This window comes from Leguminivora glycinivorella, chromosome 5 (assembly GCF_023078275.1).
Source record: "Leguminivora glycinivorella isolate SPB_JAAS2020 chromosome 5, LegGlyc_1.1, whole genome shotgun sequence".
NCBI classification, from domain to species: domain Eukaryota; kingdom Metazoa; phylum Arthropoda; class Insecta; order Lepidoptera; family Tortricidae; genus Leguminivora; species Leguminivora glycinivorella.
This window is the reverse complement of record NC_062975.1, coordinates 3,319,401-3,339,924: the sequence shown is the minus strand read 5'-3', so window position 1 is coordinate 3,339,924 and position 20,524 is coordinate 3,319,401. Positions and strand designations below refer to the sequence as shown.

At 34.1% G+C, this 20,524-nt stretch overlaps 3 protein-coding genes across 4 annotated transcripts; 1 reads left to right on the top strand and 2 right to left on the bottom strand.

Annotated features, from left to right (window-relative positions):
* The first annotated feature begins 5,521 nt into the window (after positions 1-5,521).
* Positions 5,522-18,566, top strand: LOC125226455. 2 transcript variants are annotated; one of them, XM_048130439.1, is made up of 3 exons: positions 17,389-17,529; positions 17,737-17,815; positions 18,135-18,566. In XM_048130439.1, the coding sequence occupies exons 2-3, from the start codon at positions 17,810-17,812 to the stop codon at positions 18,498-18,500; spliced, it is 372 nt and encodes a 123-aa protein (XP_047986396.1). In that variant the 5' UTR covers positions 17,389-17,529; positions 17,737-17,809; the 3' UTR covers positions 18,501-18,566. The 2 variants fall into 2 exon arrangements, with proteins under 2 accessions (XP_047986397.1, XP_047986396.1); XM_048130440.1 differs by lacking the exons at positions 17,389-17,529; positions 17,737-17,815 and adding an exon at positions 5,522-5,670.
* On the bottom strand, positions 12,041-16,519 carry LOC125226449. Its single transcript, XM_048130431.1, has 2 exons — positions 16,365-16,519; positions 12,041-15,603 (listed from the first exon to the last, which is right to left on the bottom strand). Exon 2 carries the CDS (start codon positions 15,563-15,565, stop codon positions 12,065-12,067), a length of 3,501 nt encoding a protein of 1,166 aa, XP_047986388.1. The 5' UTR covers positions 15,566-15,603; positions 16,365-16,519; the 3' UTR covers positions 12,041-12,064.
* Positions 15,642-17,394, bottom strand: LOC125226456. Its single transcript, XM_048130441.1, has 3 exons — positions 17,261-17,394; positions 16,742-16,890; positions 15,642-16,617 (listed from the first exon to the last, which is right to left on the bottom strand). Coding segments are annotated over exons 1-3 (363 nt in total). The 5' UTR covers positions 17,263-17,394; the 3' UTR covers positions 15,642-16,405.
* Positions 18,567-20,524: the final 1,958 nt, after the last annotated feature.

Genomic DNA, 20,524 nt, shown 5'->3' with positions numbered 1-20,524 from the left:
GATTTGGCACACGGGTGGAAGGTGGCCCCAAGATTTATATTCAAAAAGAAAATTTTGAAAAATTCAAAATGGCGGCCTTTGAGGGCCAATTGAAATTTGAATGGAGGTTTTTCTTTTAATTACCATAGCTCCGTAACGGTACAAAGAAGTGAAAAGTGCTCAAACAAATGTTATACAGTCACCCGAGGTCCATCGAATGGCATTAAAAAAAATCAAAATGGCCGACTTTTTTTTTTGAAAAATTTCAAAATGGTCCGAGCGCGCTGAAATTTTGCACACGGGTAGACAGCCACCCCAAGATTAGTATACAAAAAGAAAATTTTGAAAAATTCAAAATGGCGCCCTTTGAAGGCCAATTGAAATTTGTATGGAGGTCTTTTTTTTAATCCCCATAGCTCCGTAACGGTAGAGAAAAGGTTAAAAGTGCTTGAACTAATGTTGTACAGTTATCTGAGGTCCATCGAATGGCATTTACAAAATTTCAAAATGGCCGACTTTGAAATTTTTTTTTTTTATTTTCGGTCCGAGCGCGTTCAAATTTGGCACGTGGTAAGAAAGGGGGCCAAAAATAGAAATGAGAAAAAAAAAATTTGGAAAAGTCAAAAACGGTGGCGAGAGGGGACAAAGTCAAATTTCCCTACCAGTTTGTATGGAGGTTTTTTTTTAAATCCCCATAGCTCCGTAACGGTAGGAAAAAGGTTAATAGTGCTTAAACTAATGTTGTACAGTTATCTGAGGTCCATCGAATGGCATTTACAAAATTTCAAAATGGCCGACTTTAAAAATTTTTTTTTTATTTTCGGTCCGAGCGCGTTCAAAGTTGGCATGTGGTAAGAACGGGGGCCAAAAATAGAAATGAGAAAAAAAAATTTTTGGAAAAGTCAAAAACGGCGGCGAGAGGGTACAAAGTCAAATTTCCCTACCAGCCTGAGGGAGCGTTCTGTCAGCCCGACGGTCATTGCTCCGGTCCAAGTTCCGAGCTGCGTACAGACAGTGCTCCCAAGCAAGAAAATATAAGTAAAAGTGTCTAAAAAGCGACGCGGCGGGCCGGAGGCCGCAGGCCGGAGGTCCAACTTCCGTACAAATCCTACAATCCCCACAGTAACTACGCGGAGGGCCGAAGGCCCGGAGCGTGTCTGACAGGCTCCCAAGTACGCGAAGGCCGCAGGCCGAGCTGCGGGCAGAGTGCTCCCAAGCACGCGAAGGCCGCAGGCCGAGCTGCGTGCAGACTGTGCTCCCAAGAAAACAATAACAAAAAGTATCTACTCGTAAATAAGCGAAGCGGCGGGCCAAAGGCCCGACGCGGAGCTTCGAAACCCAGCGAAGGCCGAAGGCCGAGCTCCGCGTAGGGCCGAAGGCCCGGAGCGTCCCTGATCGGCTCGCCGGCGGACCGGGAAGTTGGAGTTTAAACACGACCCAATAGTAAGAGTGTCTTAGAGAAGCGAAACGACGGGCCGGAGGCCGCAGGCCGCAGGCCCGTCGTGAGCTTCTCAAGACACTTTTACTATTGGGTCGTGTTTAAGCTCCAACTTCCCTTCAACCCCCACAGAAACTACGCGGAGGGCCGAAGGCCCGGAGCGTGTCTGAGAGGCTCCCAAGCACGCGAAGGCCGCAGGCCGAGCTGCGGGCAGAGTGCTCCCAAGCACGCGAAGGCCGCAGGCCGAGCTGCGTACAGACTGTGCTCCCAAACAAAACAATAACAAAAAGTATCTAAATAAGCGAAGCGGCGGGCCGAAGGCCCGACGCGGAGCTTCGAAACCAAGCGAAGGCCGAAGGCCGAGCTCCGCGTAGGGCCGAAGGCCCGGAGCGTCCCTGATCGGCTCGCCAGCGGACCGGGAAGTTGGAGCTTAAACACGACCCAATAGTAAAAGTGTCTTAGAGAAGCGAAACGACGGGCCGGAGGCCGCAGGCCGTAGGCCCGTCGTGAGCTTCTCAAGACACTTTTACTATTGGGTCGTGTTTAAGCTCCAACTTCCCTACAACCCCCACAGTAACTACGCGGAGGGCCGAAGGCCCGGAGCGTGTCTGAGAGGCTCCCAAGCACGCGAAGGCCGCAGGCCGAGCTGCGTACAGACTGTGCTCCCAAGCAGAACAATAATTATAAGTGTCATAATAGGCGTAGCGGCGGGCCGAAGGCCCGACGCGGAGCTTCGGAACCGAGCGAAGGCCGAAGGCCGAGCTCCGCGTAGGGCCGAAGGCCCGGAGCGTCCCTGATCGGCTCGCCGGCGGACCGGGAAGTTGGAGCTTAAACACGACCCAGTAGTAAAAGTGGGTATTGGGTCGTGTTTAAGCTCCAACTTCCCTACAACCCCACAGTAACTACGCGGAGGGCCGAAGGCCCGGAGCGTGTCTGATAGGCTCCCAAGCACGCGAGGCCGCAGGCCGAGCTGCGGGCAGAGAGTGCTCCCAAGCAATTAATCAAACAAGCAAAGCAAAAAAACAAAAAAGCATAGCTCAAAAACAAAAAGCATAAGCATAGCTCAAAAACAAAAAGCAAAAGCATAAGCAAAGTACAAAAAGCAAAGCACAAAAGAACACCGCGGGGCCCTCGGGCCCCGCGCACCTTTAAAAAACTAGTTTATTAAGATTAAAATTAAACGTTAGCACGTTCATCAACGTGTATTAAAATTAAAAGCTTCGCACGTACATCTACGCGCTTCAAAAGTCGCACGTTCATCCACGCGCTTAAAATACTCGCACGTCCATCCACGCGCTTAAAAGACTCGCACGTTCATCCACGTGCTTTACACTAACACGTCCGTCCACGTGCATCAAACATTGATTCCATAAGATACATGTTACATTGTGCCATAGGTATCCTCCTTGTTGATATCTACCAATAAGTACCATAATAGCGTTAATTGTATACCTTGTACTACGATCAAAATATTTTATTATTCACGCGTTATTACTTATTACATGATTATGAGTTATGACCAAATCTACATATTATACCTTGTACTGTGATCAAAATAGTCAAACGTACAAAAAGTGTACTGTAACTACGGACGAATTTTATTATTCACGCGTTATTACTTATTACATGATCAATTGATCATGACCAACTCTACATATTAACCGTTCTTTTACATGATTATGACCAACTTACATATTGACCGTTCTTTTACATGATTATGACCAACTCGACATATTGACCGTTCTGTTACATGAGTATCACCAACTCTACATATTGACCGTTCTTTTACATGATTTTGACCAACTCTACATATTGACCGACATGATTAATACACCTATTAATATAACTCTTGATAATGACTGACTCTACATCTGACTCTACATCTGACTCTACATCTGACTCTACATCTGACTCTACATCTGACTCTACATCTGACTCTACATCTGACTCTACATCTGACTCTACATCTGACTCTACATCTGACTCTACATCTGACTCTACATCTGACTCTACATCTGACTCTACATCTGACTCTACATCTGACTCTACATCTGACTCTACATCTGACTCTACATATGCCTCTACATATGCCTCTACATATGCCTCTACATATGCCTCTACATATGCCTCTACATATGCCTCTACATATGCCTCTACATATGACTCTACATATGACTCTACATATGACTCTACATATGACTCTACATATGACTCTACATATGACTCTACATATGACTCTACATATGACTCTACATATGACTCTACATATGACTCTACATATGACTCTACATATGACTCTACATATGACTCTACATATGCCTCTACATATGACTCTACATATGACTCTACATATGACTCTACATATGACTCTACATATGACTCTACATATGACTCTACATATGACTCTACATATGACTCTACATATGACTCTACATATGACTCTACATATGACTCTACATATGACTCTACATATGACTCTACATATGACTCTACATATGACTCTACATATGACTCTACATATGACTCTACATATGACTCTACATATGACTCTACATATGACTCTACATATGACTCTACATATGACTCTACATATGACTCTACATATGACTCTACATATGACTACATATGAAGACATGACTCCAATTGTGATGTCATCTCATTTGCCTGAATTATCACCATTGCAATATATAAATCATTATTGCAATTAATATTGAATTAGTGTTATTTCAGAAACAAACAATGATTATCATTGATTAAATTCACAGCATTATACATTAGTTGTCGATTTCCCATCGAATACATACCCATGATCATCATGGTAATATACGAAGAATGATTTGATATACATTGATCAGATACTTGCGCCATCACTGGCCATTGTAGAATAGTAATAATAAATGTAACCTTTTGCCTGCCGTCAACAAGCAAGAGGAGACCAAGCACTTCAATTTTCATGGAATTAAACTTTGTAAAATCTATAACACAGTTAAAATATTTGAGATTTATACTAATGATGATTGATCATATAAGGAAAAACATTTTTGTTTTATAACGAGTTACTACTCGTATATCCGAAAATGATTTCACGAACAACCAGAGGTGACCAAACTTTTTAAAAGAAATGATAACGATCATATTATTAGATTGTTGTTATAGATTGACAACTGCTGTAACGATACCACTGCTATAACGATAAACATGTTTTTTAAAACGACTTGACGTACAACATATGCTTCACAGATGAAGATTTAGAACTTAGTTTGATTGGAAATTAATATTATATGGTAACATTCAATCATGTTCTTGCCAATCAGATTAAACATAGCAAAACTTTAATATTTCTAGTTACGGTTAAGCTTAAGACTTCCTTTTTACAATAAGAAGTCACATTATTAAAACAGATGGATATACAATCCGGCATTTAAATACAATAAAGTTAATTTCATTAAATTTTAAATTCAGTGACAGAATTGAATGACAGTGACACAACTTCGATTTAACGATTAATGTAATGGATTCGATTCACACAAAGTATTTAAAAACTTAGTCCAGGATTTGGGCACGGTCCGGCATTATGCCACGTCTCAGATGGAAATGACTTTTGTATACATTAAAAATACTATGATCAATATCGTACTTAACGCATCAAATATCAAGTAACCCTGTATTATAATTTTCAATTTGAACTAAAATCAACATGTCATAATATGTATACCTACGTATTTTTTTTACCAATATTGTGTCCCTTGACTCAAGAAATTGCAATATTAGAATATTTTATGATTACATATTTTTACACAGCTTATATAATTAAATATTTATTTTAAATTGTATTCCAGATCTGTATAATCTGATAAGTTCGAATATGTATCATAATTAAGTAACAAGTATTTGACCCATGATTATTTTCTTACTGGTATAATAAATGTCACCACTTTTCAAAAACCGAGATGTGAATTTGAAGCAAAATTTTGTTAGCCGTTTTTAACAACTCGAGGCATTGCTAATACAAAGGAAAAATCGTTTAATCAAGAGTTTATTCCTATTGACAAAGTGCCAGTTTACTCATAACTCCACGATTTCTTAAAGACATAAGTAGTGTAATATTGGTGCACCTGGATCAAAGAAGATCCAGGTGCCACCAATATTACACATTAGAATACTAATTTTAATCGATCGATCATTCAAATAATTACTCATTTTGTGTCCATTCAAGAAGTCACCTTTTCAAGTAGCGAGGTAGCAGGATGTTAGTAAGTTCTGATTTATCAGATTCAATTCTAAAAGTAACACTCAAACATTCAAATTTGTAACCAAGTCTATACGAACCATTTATCTTTTCTGATTACTCATGCCAATACTCGAAAACCAGTATAATATATGGTGTCCATGTCGGTATATGACATTGATAAATAAGAACTTCATCGATGTCTTCCACATTGTTGTCCATTTTTAATTGATTATTTATTTGCAAATTGGTTCGAGTGACTTTAGGTTTGATATTTATGATGGTACTAAAATTACTTATTACCTATATTATTTTGTTTTATAGATCATCATAATTTTAAAATAATAACACAGGTATTCATGATTATATTTTATTTTGTAAAAAAAACATTATTTTCTATACACCACTTATTCAGGCATGATACATTTTTAAAAGCGCAGACATTAGCATGATATATACAATTTTGAATATCACATTTATTTGAATATTTTTCGCATAAAGTCTTTAAATTTGGGCAGTCAAAATGTTCTAAATTATAAACATTATCACTGTCTGTTATTTCTTTCACCCACTGCACTTTTTCATAACCTTTTGTATAAATGTGTTTATCTTTACAGTAATCAACAATCAAATTCTTATAATTAAAATATGATACATAGCCTTCATTCCATAATATTCCTTTGTATTTTTCCACCCAAGAGACTTGTGAACGTTCTTTCTTTGTTAAGGTATAGAACGGATGGGGAGGGCTGATCAGAAACACAAGAAAACTTTTTTGAGAAATAATCGCCACTTCTTTTGGTATAAATTGATTATTTTCATTTTTAAATCCTTGAACATCCAAAATCACATTCATGATAATTTCCTTACTATATTACTCAAAGGTTTATACTCGACAAGCCGATCGTTTATAATTAAACAATAGGCTGTCGTTTTATCAGGTATGTCTTCTGAGGACTCGATTTCTATTCGAACGTCAACTGGGCCAGTTTTTAATGAATCGTTCTGCCTTGAGCAGTCTATTACAAATAAAGGAGTTTTTTTTAATGTGTTCAGATTAAGCAGAGGATCGACACCGACCCCATAATACGACTGACGAAAGTTGGCATACATTTCGTATAATATACTAAATTTGTCTTCGCTAAATTTTAAATTAAGAGGATCGTATGGAAAGTACTGTGAATTTAAAAATAATTTGACGTTAGTTATATTGCAGTGATCAAATATAGTAGAATTTTTTAGTTTGTTTAGTTTTCTATCAGTCTGTAATGCTAATATAACATATCTAGGCTTTTCTAACTGGGAAGCGGTTTTTACTGACCATGCATGTTTTGTTGTTTTAGGTAAAAGTGGATATTCATACAAATCCCAATTCCGGAATGCTAGTTGTATAGATCGATCTTTCTCTAAGCACTTTAGTAGTGGCAATCTATTACGGTCAGAAACTCTAACATGTGGTACCCGCCATTGGATTTTATGGATATCAATTTGAACTTGATCATTTTCTTCAAGTACAACACTATTTAAAACTGAATTACTTCTGTTTAGTACAAGTTCGTGCCTACAGTTGACTAAAATCTTATTATAATCTTCCGCGAAGCCAAGCACTTTATTCAGAGGTATTATAATGGAGAAATGACCTTGCTTTAGAATACTCCCGCTTAGATCCCAACCCCACAATGCAGCGTTCTTACTTTCTCCTTCATTCATTGAAATAAGAGATTTCATCGTTGTAGTAATCCCGCAATTTTTATTCCGGTCAATTTCAATCCCATTTAGTTCGTAACTTATATCTTTGAACAAAAATAATATGGGGTTATTTGTAAAATTTACATCTTTTGTTATTTTTTCCCAGCAGCATCTACTCGCCATACACTTGCATACCCTTCAATGTAAATGGAGCTTGCAGATGGTAATACATACACATCTTGTTGATTTATAGGTATCCTGATTTCGTCATTTTCCTTAAAGCTATGATTGTAGGGATTGTATGAATGGATGGTATAGCTTTCAATTGAATTATCTTGTTGTGGAATATCTGTGATATGCAACATCTTATTATAAGTATTTTATTTTATTTTAAACCCAAGAGAACGAAGAAATAACTTATTGCTCTTAGTAATTCTCTTGCTAGAATTTAATCGACTTGCTCCTTTGAAGACTGGGAGTTGAATATTCGATGGTATTCTTGTAATTCCGCTTTTATTGAAAACATACATAATGTATCACTTGATTTTGTAAGGTAAAATTATGTAAACGTATGCTTAACACCCGATTCTAGACACTGTTCGAGGTTGAATGTGATACGGTAGAAGATATCGTTTATTATAATATTGTTGTATTATGTTTTTGGTCTTATTAAACACATAAGTTTACTTATTTAATAATATTTCTGCCAGAATGAATTCAGAAATTTTAAACATAAATGCCCACAGTTAAATAAATGATTTTTTTGTATATTATCGTAATTATAGCGTATATTAGCTCCCATATATTTTATGAATTCCTTTGGAGGTTTTAAATTTCCGTAACTATCAAAATATTCAATATAATTTTTATTTTTTCCATAGGCTACCCAGTGAGTACCGTTATTTTCAGATGAATCTAAATTAATAACACCACATTCCATCGGTAATGGTTTTGGTGGTAATTCATCTCTCATGAATACACCACGAAAGTAAGGAATACTTTTCGAATGTTTTATTATATCGATATTACTCAATGCTCTATTGGGTAGCCTGCCATCTAGTTTTTTTTATTTGTAACATAAATTCCTAGTCCACCCTTGTAGGGTTTAAGATGCACTCCTTTTCCAATACATTTACCCTCCATTTTCATATTATGTCTCTTTAATTTAGCTAGTTGTCGTTTTGCTGATTTATAATGGTTAATAGCTTTTCTTATTCCCGCAACACCTCCTGCTAAACTTCCTGTAGCCGATAATCCTGCTAAAATTGGAATCAATGGTAGAAATCCGCCAGTTTTAGGTACTGGTATCACTCTGGGTAATTGTATAGGCAAGTCCGATGCTAATTCTTGAGCAGCAGCATACGCTAATTCCATTAGCATGTTCTTACATTTTGGCTTTAGATTACTGATATGTCTTTTAGTGTGTGAAACAAGATTATTAAAAGTTTTCTTTAAGCCAGCTCCAAATTTCTGATTGCTAAGTTTCTTCTTATTTTCGTTTTCAGAATTATTTCTCGTGCGTTTCATTTTTTATGAAATAGATTTAAATGTTGGATATGTCTGTACTGGTCTCTATAGTGTAGAGTTTGAAATACAAATGAGTGTACAAAACAGTGAAAGTAAATTTAAACCCGATTACAAACGATTTGTCTTATCAATCCAACTATTTTCACTCGGTGGAAGGCCGAGCCACTTAACATATACTTTATTTCCTTTACGTTTTAACACTCTTTCAACAAGATAAACTTGAGGATGCAAAGTTTTCTGAATTTCTTGCGCATAGAATGCTCCTAAAATAGGCCTACGCTTGGCGTCTTCTAGATAATATGTAGTGGGGTTAGTATTTCGAACATTAGTTATCTTAAATATTTCTGTTGACCAATTAGGGGTAAATCGTTTCTCGAAACATCCTTTATACTTGCTAACTCTTACAAAATCTCCAATACGAAACCTTTTGCAAACCGGGTTTTTCTTTGTTAGTAAATTCTTAATGTATCTTTGTAATACAACTCCTTTATTACTACGATTGATCGTGATCGGCGCTCTTCCCACCGTCCTATGAAAAGTATGATTATATTCTGAAACTTTCTGGTCAAGAGTTCCATCGACCCATTTATAATTACCCTTCAGACTAAACTCCTTATACAGCTTAGCTTTAAGAGTTCTTATAAGTCTTTCAACTATTGATGCCTTTTTGGTGGAAAATGTAGAGTAATGATTAATATTATATTTTTGAACAACTTTTCTGAAATTACTATTATAAAATTCATTACCCCTGTCTGTTTGTAAATTGATTGGTTTACGTCCTCTTGATAATAATGTTTCCAACATTTTGGATACGGTTTCTTTAGTCTTACGTTTGAGTGGAAATGCCCAAGCGTATTTTGAGAAACAGTCAATAATCACTAATATGTACTTATAACCAGCATTCAGTTTTGAAAAAGTCTGCATATCTATTAAATCTGCTTGCCAGAGGTCATCAATATCTCTTAAAATGACGCTTCTTCGAGGAAAATTCACCCTTGCATTTTTATGAATTTCATTTACGACGTCCGCTTTGCTCATAATGTTTATTAATATTATATTCAAATTCTTTGTTAGAAATATTCTTTTCAACTTTTGTTACTCGATTCATTAAAACCGAAATGTTTTTATCTATATTCATCACCTTTTTCATACAGGCATCGATTTTGTTTATTATTTCTGTATTTATTGTATTAGATAATATATTTTCCTCCTTTATACTTAATACTTTATTAAATTCTGCTTTACAATTATAAATATCATTGTTATTTGTCATGTCTAAGACACGTTTATTTATTCACTGAGCATTAACATAATATTTCAATTTATTTTATTGCTTTACAATACCGGCTTCCTTTAATTCTTCAATAATTGATATAATTTCATTATCATGGTTGGTGTTTCCAGCGTCTTTGGATGCAATCAAAAGTTTAAGCCTTTCAATTAATTCATTTGGATCATCCCAATAAATATAATCTGTGTTACTTTTATAATGTTTTAATGCAGGTAAGTTACCACCTGTTTTAATGTTAGTGTCAAGTAATTGTGAAAAGAGAGGTTTGATAATACTGCAATATTTTATACCTTTGTCTCCTTTTAATTTTCCGTTTGGATCAAAATCTCGTTTATGTGCGTTTGTACGGGTTAACATTTCTTTGTATTCAGTTTTATCTTTTTCAGTAACAAGACTGAGATTGGGTTTGTTTCGCATCAATAGTTCTTTCAACCCTGCGGTTAATTCAAATTTTTTGTTGTCTATAGTAATAACATATTGTTTTTCAGTATCGGAAGTCTTATTTATCAAAGACAAGTATACATCAGAATTACCCATCATCAACTTTTTATTCGTGCTACGAATCCCGAATGGTATATTGATGTCCTCATATAAATCAATCATGTCTTCTTTTTTAGAGATAGAAGTGTATCATTATTTTGTTCTTGAGAAGTTTTATTACTAACATTAGAGTATTCATAATATTCTGAATGCTGATCAGGAGCAATTATCTCTTTGAAATTTTTGTATCCTATAGAATCATTTAAATTCTGAGATTTGTCACTCGTATCTGTACTTGTAGTCATGTTAATAGCTGGTTTAACAAAAGAACTTTGCATAACGAGGTTTTCTAATGGTTCAGTAATAGGTTTAAAAACTTTTTTTAAATTAATATTATTTTCATGTTCTTCATTATTTATCTTCTTTATTTTGTTTTTTATGTTATCTACTGCTTTGATAAGTTGATCTTTTAAATGTGTATCCATTTCAGCAGTCTTGACACCAACCTTTTAATACGAGCACTCAGTTTCAAGTGAGCCTTCGTCAACATTTAAAACATTAAATAATGGGAAATTTAAAAGTAAATAAATGTATCAAACCCCTGTCTATATCGTCCTTTATCTAGTGTACAATCTTTATTAATTAATAAAAAGCTAAAACAATCATCCCATATAATTGAACAAAGTTCTTTAAATTTTATCCAATCCATATCGGTGTTTACATGTTCATTGTATATATGTTTTAAGTTAGTATCATCTTGTTTAAAAACAATTAAGAGATTCACATTGTCTCTTAACAGTTGCTTCGGAATTTTGGAGTAAGTTTGCGATAAATAAAAACAATCAATTTGTCGATGTCTTCCCATAGCAAAGTAATTCCTAATGTTCACTTGATTTTCACATACAACATCATCGAAAATCATGATTGAATTGGTCATAGCATCATTTGGATGGATAACGTCTTTATTGTCATTAAATATTAAAAAGTTAGCATCTGGAATTTTCTCCATAATTAGTTGGAGGTAGCGATATTTTGGCTGAAAAGCGGTCTTTGAATACAAATAGATATTTTTAAACTTTAGACCATTTTCATGTAATAATAAATTTAATATTACATTAGTTTTACCACAGTTTGAAGGTCCACATATTATACAGCGGATTGTATTAGGTAATAATGTACTATGTCTTGTATTTTTATGCACGTCATTTTCAACGATTATATTATTTACTTCCAGAGTTTGGGTATGCTTAATGAATTTCATTGTTATTATGAAAAAAATATGATATCTCAACGCTTTTTATAGGATATGTCTTAACATAAATAAAACAATTGATTAACAGAGTAAATAAATTTATTAAATTTCTGGAGATTATTACAGATAGGTACAAAAAAACAAACAAAAACAAATTTTAGTATCACATTATTATATAATTTAAAATATAGTCTTACAGTGCCCCCATGGTAATGTTTGTATATTGTCAGGCAATATCTGCCTTTTATCATCGTTGCAGTTTAAAACTACTTTATCAACTTGCTGTGAATATAAAACATGTTTGATTGATCGAATCATATTCATATTATGGGTATACACTTTTTTTGTTTGCAAAACTTTGTCAAAATGTTTAATTCTTAATTTATTCGTTATAGGTTTTGTGACACCTTTTGCTTTCGTTATTGTCTTCTTTACATTTTTTAAACAGTACAGTTTTGCTCTTAATCCAATAAATTCAGTAATTACCGTACCACCAAATTCATCTTTAAATAAACCAGGTACTTTAGCATTTAGTTTAGGTATACCATAAGGGTTATTGTGGTCATAATTACTAGTATCATATTTTGATATGTTTTTATTTAGATCATTGTAAAAGTCATCAGTAATAATGTTATAAAGAAGGCTATCAGTATCAGTATAACAGAGTTTCACGTTTTCTTTGTACGTTTTTTTAATGAAATTATAATGAAATTGATATAAATGTGTTTTTGCCAATTCTAAAACTGTAAATCCAATATAAATCGGGCGGTCTAAACAAATTTTTTCAGGACTTAATTGAACAGCCACAAAGTTTTCATTAAATATGGATACATTCTTTACATTAGGTTTTAATAATATTTTTTCTGCACCTAAGTGTTTGTTTGTTTTATTGTCATTGTCTTTCCATTTTATTGCTAATTGAACATGTAAATGTTTTCGCTTATTTTCAATTGTTTTTCCAAATATAGCATTATTTAATAGTTTAAAAAAGTCTTTTTCAAATGAAGTAGAAGCTTCTTGTCGTAATCGAGTATTTAGATCAATATATTTTTGTAAGAAGTTAGACTGTCTAAAACGTAGAATGCGATGTATTTTCTGTAACACTAACCCGTTCTTTAAACATTCCTTCAAATGTACGAAATGAATGATATAGTTGTATTTGTCATATAAATTTGCAATTAACTTTTCTGACTTCCCACCTGGGGGAACAAACCTTTCAGGTGCAAAAGGCAAATCGGCATGCAGATCGTGTAAATGATCAGGATAACTCATGTCAACTTCTAAAATGTATCCATGTTCACCGTTTTCTGGTATAGTCAGTATGTCAAAATTTCTAACCCGATCTAAAGTTAAAAACTCAAAGTCTGATACAGGTAATTTTTGTCTCATAGCATAACCATAGAGATTGTTACAATCCAGATACATCAAATATGAGGTGGGTCTAGAAGTATCAAAATCAGGGGTGTATTTATTGTTTGCTTTTGAATTCCGAAGAGAACACTGGGCTAATCCACCACGTATCCCTCTTTCTATCATCTGATATACTTCTAAGTCGTGTATTAACTGTAATTTTACGTCTGTAAACAAAAGCATAGCATCCCAACTTAAATTAGGTGCAGATACATAATAGGCTGGGTCTAGATTATAATGCTTCAAACTTGTATTTCTAAAATGTTCAAACACATCGCTTAACAACAAGACGTCACATTTTAAGTATAAATCAGTATATTCCCCTAAAGTCATTATATTAAAAGCTGACCACACAGTTTCGGCATGATTATAATCAATATCTGAGATGTGTTTAGATTTTAGAGTATTATAAAACATTTCTTTTGTCGGTAGTTTATTGTCTTCATATTTCAACCAGGAATCAATGTAATCATAGGGATAAACACCTTTACGTGTTAATAACTGAAAGTGGTGGGTATCAGTAAATTCTTTAGACAAGTTAACAAAATCCTCTTTATTCAAACTTTTGGTTAACTCAAATAAACTGGAACTAAGAAATTGAAAAGAATCGATAAACTTTATTTCAATTGGTTTGGCGCTCGATTTGTTAGTAGAATATATAGTTTTTGTTATGCTTGAATATTTTTCCTTGGACTGTGGCATTATTTTGATAGACCCGGGGTACTTTGCAAGTTCTTCTATAAATAAATGACTATCATACCCCGTCAAATTATGTAAGACAACTGGTATAAAGGAACAGATTCTGTATTTCAAATTGCAAAGTGAATGAGCTGCACCTCTGTACTCTGATGTAATGTGATCGTGATCACGGACTTTGTCACCAAATAAAAACTGCTTACAAATATGACAGTGTGTAGCATTCTCATAATTACACTTTTCTTTATATGTTAATGGATTCATAGGATTATTTTTAATTAGTATGTTGTGAATTTCATGAATATCGTTTATTAACCATTCAACAAAAACTTTTACACAATCTTCACCTCTGTAAGAAACATATTTATTCAAACTTGCATCGTGCGAGCAGCATATGTAATAACCGAAACATGTCGGGACATGCTTTTTTAGGTTTTGCGTATTTTTACTACTGTCTGAATTACAATTAATTAACATACTTTCAAAATCAGCGTATATAATAAAATTGATTTTTTGTTTACGTTCGAAGTTCTTAAATTGAATGACAGTATTTTCATTAGGTAAAACTGTTACAATTTCGGAACAATGGTGTGTTTTAAATTTATTATCGCTTTTAAAAAATTGCAAACATGAGTCACAGAAATGCATGTGGCCTCTATGTAAAGTTACTTGTCTTCTAACTAATCGTACCAGGTCTTTAATTAAACAGTAATGTCCTTTACCAACGACTTCAATATATAATAGATTAAAATGATTATTTTTCTTTGATTTGGATCTATATAGAGGACCTGTTACTGCATACTTATTATCCAATCCATATATACAAATGCTTATATCAGGGTTATTTTTTTCAAATAACTGTATATCGCTGACTGATAATGGGAATGACATTCCATCGATATTTAAAACATCTGAATAGTGCGGGTATGATTTAGTTCGACACACATTATTCTTTGCAGGATATAGACCAGCCAGTATACTCCATAAAAAGCAACAATTATCGTTGTTTTGAATATTAATGCAGCTTTTAGTATTTTTGACACTTGGGGGTAAAGGTATGTAAGTACCTCCTCGCATCGGACAATACTTGTTTACGTTAACTTCTAAATGACTTATTGCGACAAAAGACCAGCCTGATTCACGGTGCTCAAATTCTATAACTTTATTTTTTAAATGTTCAATCGTATTTTCAAACAGTTCATTGATATTTGTGTTTTCATAAATAACATCATATTTTGTATTGAATGACTTTAACTGTTGTTTGCCTGAATGAGGTAATGTAAAGTAAACGAAAAGCTCATAGTTTATTTTGATACTTTTATGTTCCCGTAATGACATTTCTACAACTTTCATAATGTTACTTTTGATATCACACAAAAACGTCTCAGGAGTTACGTATTCATTTTGTGTTGCATTCAGACGATAGGTGACTATTCTGTTTTTAAAGGCTGTTGCTATAATTTCAATATTATTCAAATCAGTTTTCAATATGCAATTCGATTTATGTAAATTAGTTCTCAAATGGGCATTGTATTCATTCTTAGGCAATTTAATTTGACATTTGTCACATTTCATTAAAATAGTTCTGGATAACGGACGGTTACGTGATCCCACTGTAAACAAAATAACACACTTTATAGATATCATTTTATTCCAAATTAGTACTACAATAGATATACATTTATAATTAATTAAAGTATGTATTATATAATACTTATATTCCATTTCATAACATAGGTAATGTAATTCAAAATGAATATGGGTAAAAAACATTATTAATAGATGTCAACAAATAAATGAGGGCTCACATCTGTGCTATTACTTTTACGTTGTGTTCAGGATAGTTGGATCCACGCATAGTTCAATCTATGCAATTGGTCCCATATTTTACAAAAAGGAATAATTCTATGTACGAAAAAGAAATAAATTCACTCTAACACGTTTGAACATTTAGTTAAAATTATTCACAGAACGTAAAAGGAATACCACAAATATCAGCTCGTTATTTATTAGTCATTTATTTATAATCCTCGTATTTTATTACAGATGCACTAATAAGTGTGGTAATAAGAGATATATACGAGGGCTTAAATTGATCAATAATAATTGCTAACAAATGACGGCGCACATGTTCGGTATTCCTTTCGCGTTGCGTGAATAAAATTAGCCAAGTGTCTCCAAGCTTCAGTATTATCATCGGTTCGGTTTTTAATATTTACTACAGCATGACGCCATCGATTTACTGGTGTCACCTTTTCAATATCATCGCATTTATACACTTTGACCTCAACAAAGTGGGTGCCCTTTTTATCAGGATTTGTCTGACGAGCAAAACCGTTCGCAAGTCGTCGTGAAATGTACGATAATAATTTACCCTCCCCTGCAGGTTGGTTCGCTTCTAATCCCTCGTCATCGCTATCGGCACCGAATAGTTCCGCTGCAGTGCCGTGCCGCGGCTTCACAGGAGCTATTCTGACCCTCTTGCTCGAGCTTGCTGACGATGTCGATGGCTTGGATTTTTTCTTTTTTCGACCGCGTCAGCCTTCGGTGGTAGCGGTGGCGGTGCTGGCAAATCTTCCTCAGTGGAGGATGAGAGATACGAATCGGTATGGGACGAACGTTTTGACCTGGAAATAAAAATAAGTTACTATTAAAATATTATTAATTTATAATCTGCGTTAGAATACTACGTAAAGGCTATTTTATGGTTTTGAGAACACACAACTATCTAATATTTATGTATACACCTACCTCTTGCTCGAGCTCGTCGATGTTGGCGGCTTGGATTTTTCTTTTTGTCGATCACGTCAACCTTCGGCGGTGGCGGCGGCGGTGCCGACGAATCTTCCTCCGTGGAGGATGAGAGATATAAATCTTCAGCGTGGGACGAGGGTTTTGACCTGGAAATAAAATAAATAATGTGCTATTAAAATAATTCATTTATAATTATAATTCTCCATTACTCTAACGTTGTTTTATTTGAATAATGATTAATTATTTTTACGAGTTTGTTACTTTGCGAATATAAATAAATAAATAATATAGGATATTCTTACTAAGTCCTACAGTAAGTTTGCGTTGCGAGTACTCGCATAATAACACATAGAAAACAACCATGACTCGGGAACAAATATATGTGTTCATCACACAAACCCTTACTGAGATTCGACCCAGAAGCCCCTGGCTTAGTAGCTAGTCACTAACCAGTAGGTCAGATAAGTCGTCAAAATTATATAAGCAACATTACAATATACATTTATTCACACTTACATTGTATGATGATGATGTCCTTGTAGCTTCAGTAGAGAGAACAGTGGGTTTTCCTTGCTTCCTGTGTAGCGGAATGAATCAAGAGGATCGATCTGAGGAGCTTAAGTAGTGAAAATTCACGTGGAGCTAACGCAATACCTATATGAAATTTGTCAACGTGATTGAAAAACGCAACTCAGCACTTAGTCGGTGGAAACAATCATCGATTGCAAATCCCACAACGCAGCAAAATCAGATCACCGTGTATAATATAAAACAAATACGTGAAGGTACTTACCATATATTTTTTTTATTCATTAAATTCATTTTATGGTTTTAATCTTAGAAAAACAGACAATGTCGCGATCGGAGCTAGTATATTTTATTTGCTTTAGTGCATTATTGCTAACATCGTAAATCCAATCGTATCTCAATACAATGTGATGTCATTTTTTTTAAACGTTTGATTTTGAACTCTAATAACACAATAATTTCAGATATAAACCCCCGAAAATAAGTGAAAATATTATTTACTCTTATATATTCAACGCGATTAGTTCTACGGAAAATATGTCGGTAAGTATTTTTTTTAGAGTGAGTGTTTGTATTATTATTATAAAATAATTTCAAATTATAATGGTTACATTACTCATACGTAATTGATATAAAATAATAATTAAGTAAATACAATTTTTAATGTATGTGTCTGCTTAGCGCTAAGTCCACCTGTAGTCACCTACTTCGTTAATTTCATCGGATTTCTCTGTAACTTATGTTTTTTTTTTGTGTGCAATAAAATATTTTATTATTAATGTAACTTATTTCAAGTTTTCATTTAATTAAAAGTTAATACTCGTAGTTAACATTAAACTAATAACTTAATTATTAATTACAGGATACATCAGAACACCTATTCAACTTCGTTCCTTTGGCATCATCCCAAACTCAAAGTCAGAGTGAACGGGAGTCAGGGGTGAGACGTCTGTCCTTGGGGGTCAAGAGGAAGGCAACACCCGTTTACTCGTTTATCAAAAAACCACATCGGAATGGAGGTACAAAAGTCATCAAAATAGAAATTTACGACAGTAACAAATTGAATGAGAACTTTGAACATATATGTAAATGTAATGCCGAGCTGTGTGCCCAATATGTAGTGAAAAATACGTTATTAGACCAAGTTTACGAATTAACGCGTAGAGTAATTGACAAGATAGACGAAGGTTTGTCCTCAGATACGCCACATGGGTACACCATCGAATAAGGGTACAATTTAATGTGATTGTGTAATATGAACATAGTTCTTAAGTTAATAAACATTATAAAAGTACACGTAATTTCATTTAACTATATCCAACTTTTACCTCAATGTTAATTACCTAGAGTAGGTACATAAAACTATAAAATAATATCTTATTAAGAGAACAGTACCTAACTCATCAGTACGAAATCAAAATCATTACTCATATCGGGTAGACATTTCTATTTAGAGATTTCAGATTACATACCTCAATGTATACAAAAACTCGATTATAGTTATACCGTGTTAATTACCTACTAATATTCTAAATATCCCCCTCTTAAATACATGACTTCCTTAATTGATGTAAAATTAGCACATATTTGAATAGGTAGGTAAAACGAGTCAACTAGATGTACCTAGTACAAGCATTCTCCTATCTCGCTAGTTCCATTGAATACATGACTTCTTGAATGGAGACGAAATTAATATTTGAATGATGATTTCTTGGATTGCTTTGAAAAGTATTCGAACGTGTAATATTTATTGCAGTTACATTTACGTAATCTACAAGTATTCTGCTACCTCACTTCTTGAATATGAGACTTCTTAAGTGAACGAAAAATTTTTTAATGATCGATCGATTCGAATTAGTACCTATTATAATATGTAATATTGGTGGTAGCTAGATGTACCTACTAGCATTATAATACCTCACTACTTGAATACGTGACATCTTGAATGGATGCAAAATGAGTATTTGAATGATCGATCGATTCAAATTAGTATTCTAATGTGTAATATTGGTGGCACCTGGATCTTCTTTGATCCAGGTGCACCAATATTACACTACTGACATACTGTCACAAATTGACCGCTGCAGCATATCGTAGCGCTTAATGTGTAAAATAATATGCAATTTTCTGAACAAGTTGTGTTCCATTTTGGATTCATAAAAATAAGAAATCGTTATAACTTTTAATAATACACAGTACTGAGGGTAAGTAAATGTAATGATGACATCTTTTTTTTTTAACAATAATGTTAAATAATGAGAAGTGATTGACTACTGCACGTTTTATCAATAATTATACTTTTGTTTTATGCGTATTATTGATCTATTGATATAATTTACCACAATTATTTTATTCCATCAGATTTTGCAATATAGTCATGACGGTAGATTATCAAACCAGTTCTACAACGCCAAAGAAAGAAAAATAAATGTCTCACTTACCATAACAATTTCAGTGCATGTTTCGTAAAGTAAGATAATGGTACTTCCACAAAAAAAAAAACCAAAGGAAAGAAAACCTTACGTTCGTGTGGCGTGGCAAAAATCTTTACAGATTCTTGTTTCGTCCCATTTCTGACCTGTTGGGGACATTACCGGGTTGATGATGAAAACTATTACTTGTACCATCACTTTACTTTATTCGCTTATAACAAACATATTAACAACCAATTTACAATAAATAATTCAAGACTTCTTCACTACAACTCGTCTGTACTCGAACTGGCCACCGTCACTGTATGTCCGCCATTTTTATAACAATCCAACATGGCGGAAACCAGTGACTAGTATGAGTCAATTGATATTCTTTAATACTTTCATCATAAATAACAGTAAGATAAATCAAAATATAAGGCATTAATAAATAATTACTCTTACAGGATGTCGGTGAAGCACAATGGATCGTGGTTTTCTCAGCAAAACCCCGAGTCTCTCCGGGATTGATTACAGATAATGAATCAGTGGGTGCACTCGATACCAATTTATGTACTCGTAATTACACATGCATTACAGGCTGCATTCAAATGAGCGTATGGTCGCCAGCAGTAAAGTTAGATTGAAGTGGAATTGCTTGAGTAAGTATTGCTACGAGTTTTGAGTGTAAGTTTAATCGAGTAATCAATGTGCATACACGATAGGTGTGTGATATATAAGAGACACGCAGCTGTAACATATTGATTTAGACTAACACGATTTGCACTCATAATTTTAGAACAAAACGGGACTTAATCGCGTAAACACTTACATTTATATT

Coding starts and splice junctions, on each gene's coding strand:
- LOC125226449 (XM_048130431.1), bottom strand. CDS start 15,565: ATGAAATGTGACAAATGTCAAATTAAATTGCCTAAGAATGAATACAAT.
- LOC125226456 (XM_048130441.1), bottom strand. Junction 16,618..16,741: donor TCGACGAGCTCGAGCAAGAG/GTAGGTGTATAC, acceptor TTTTATTTCCAG/GTCAAAACGTTCGTCCCATA.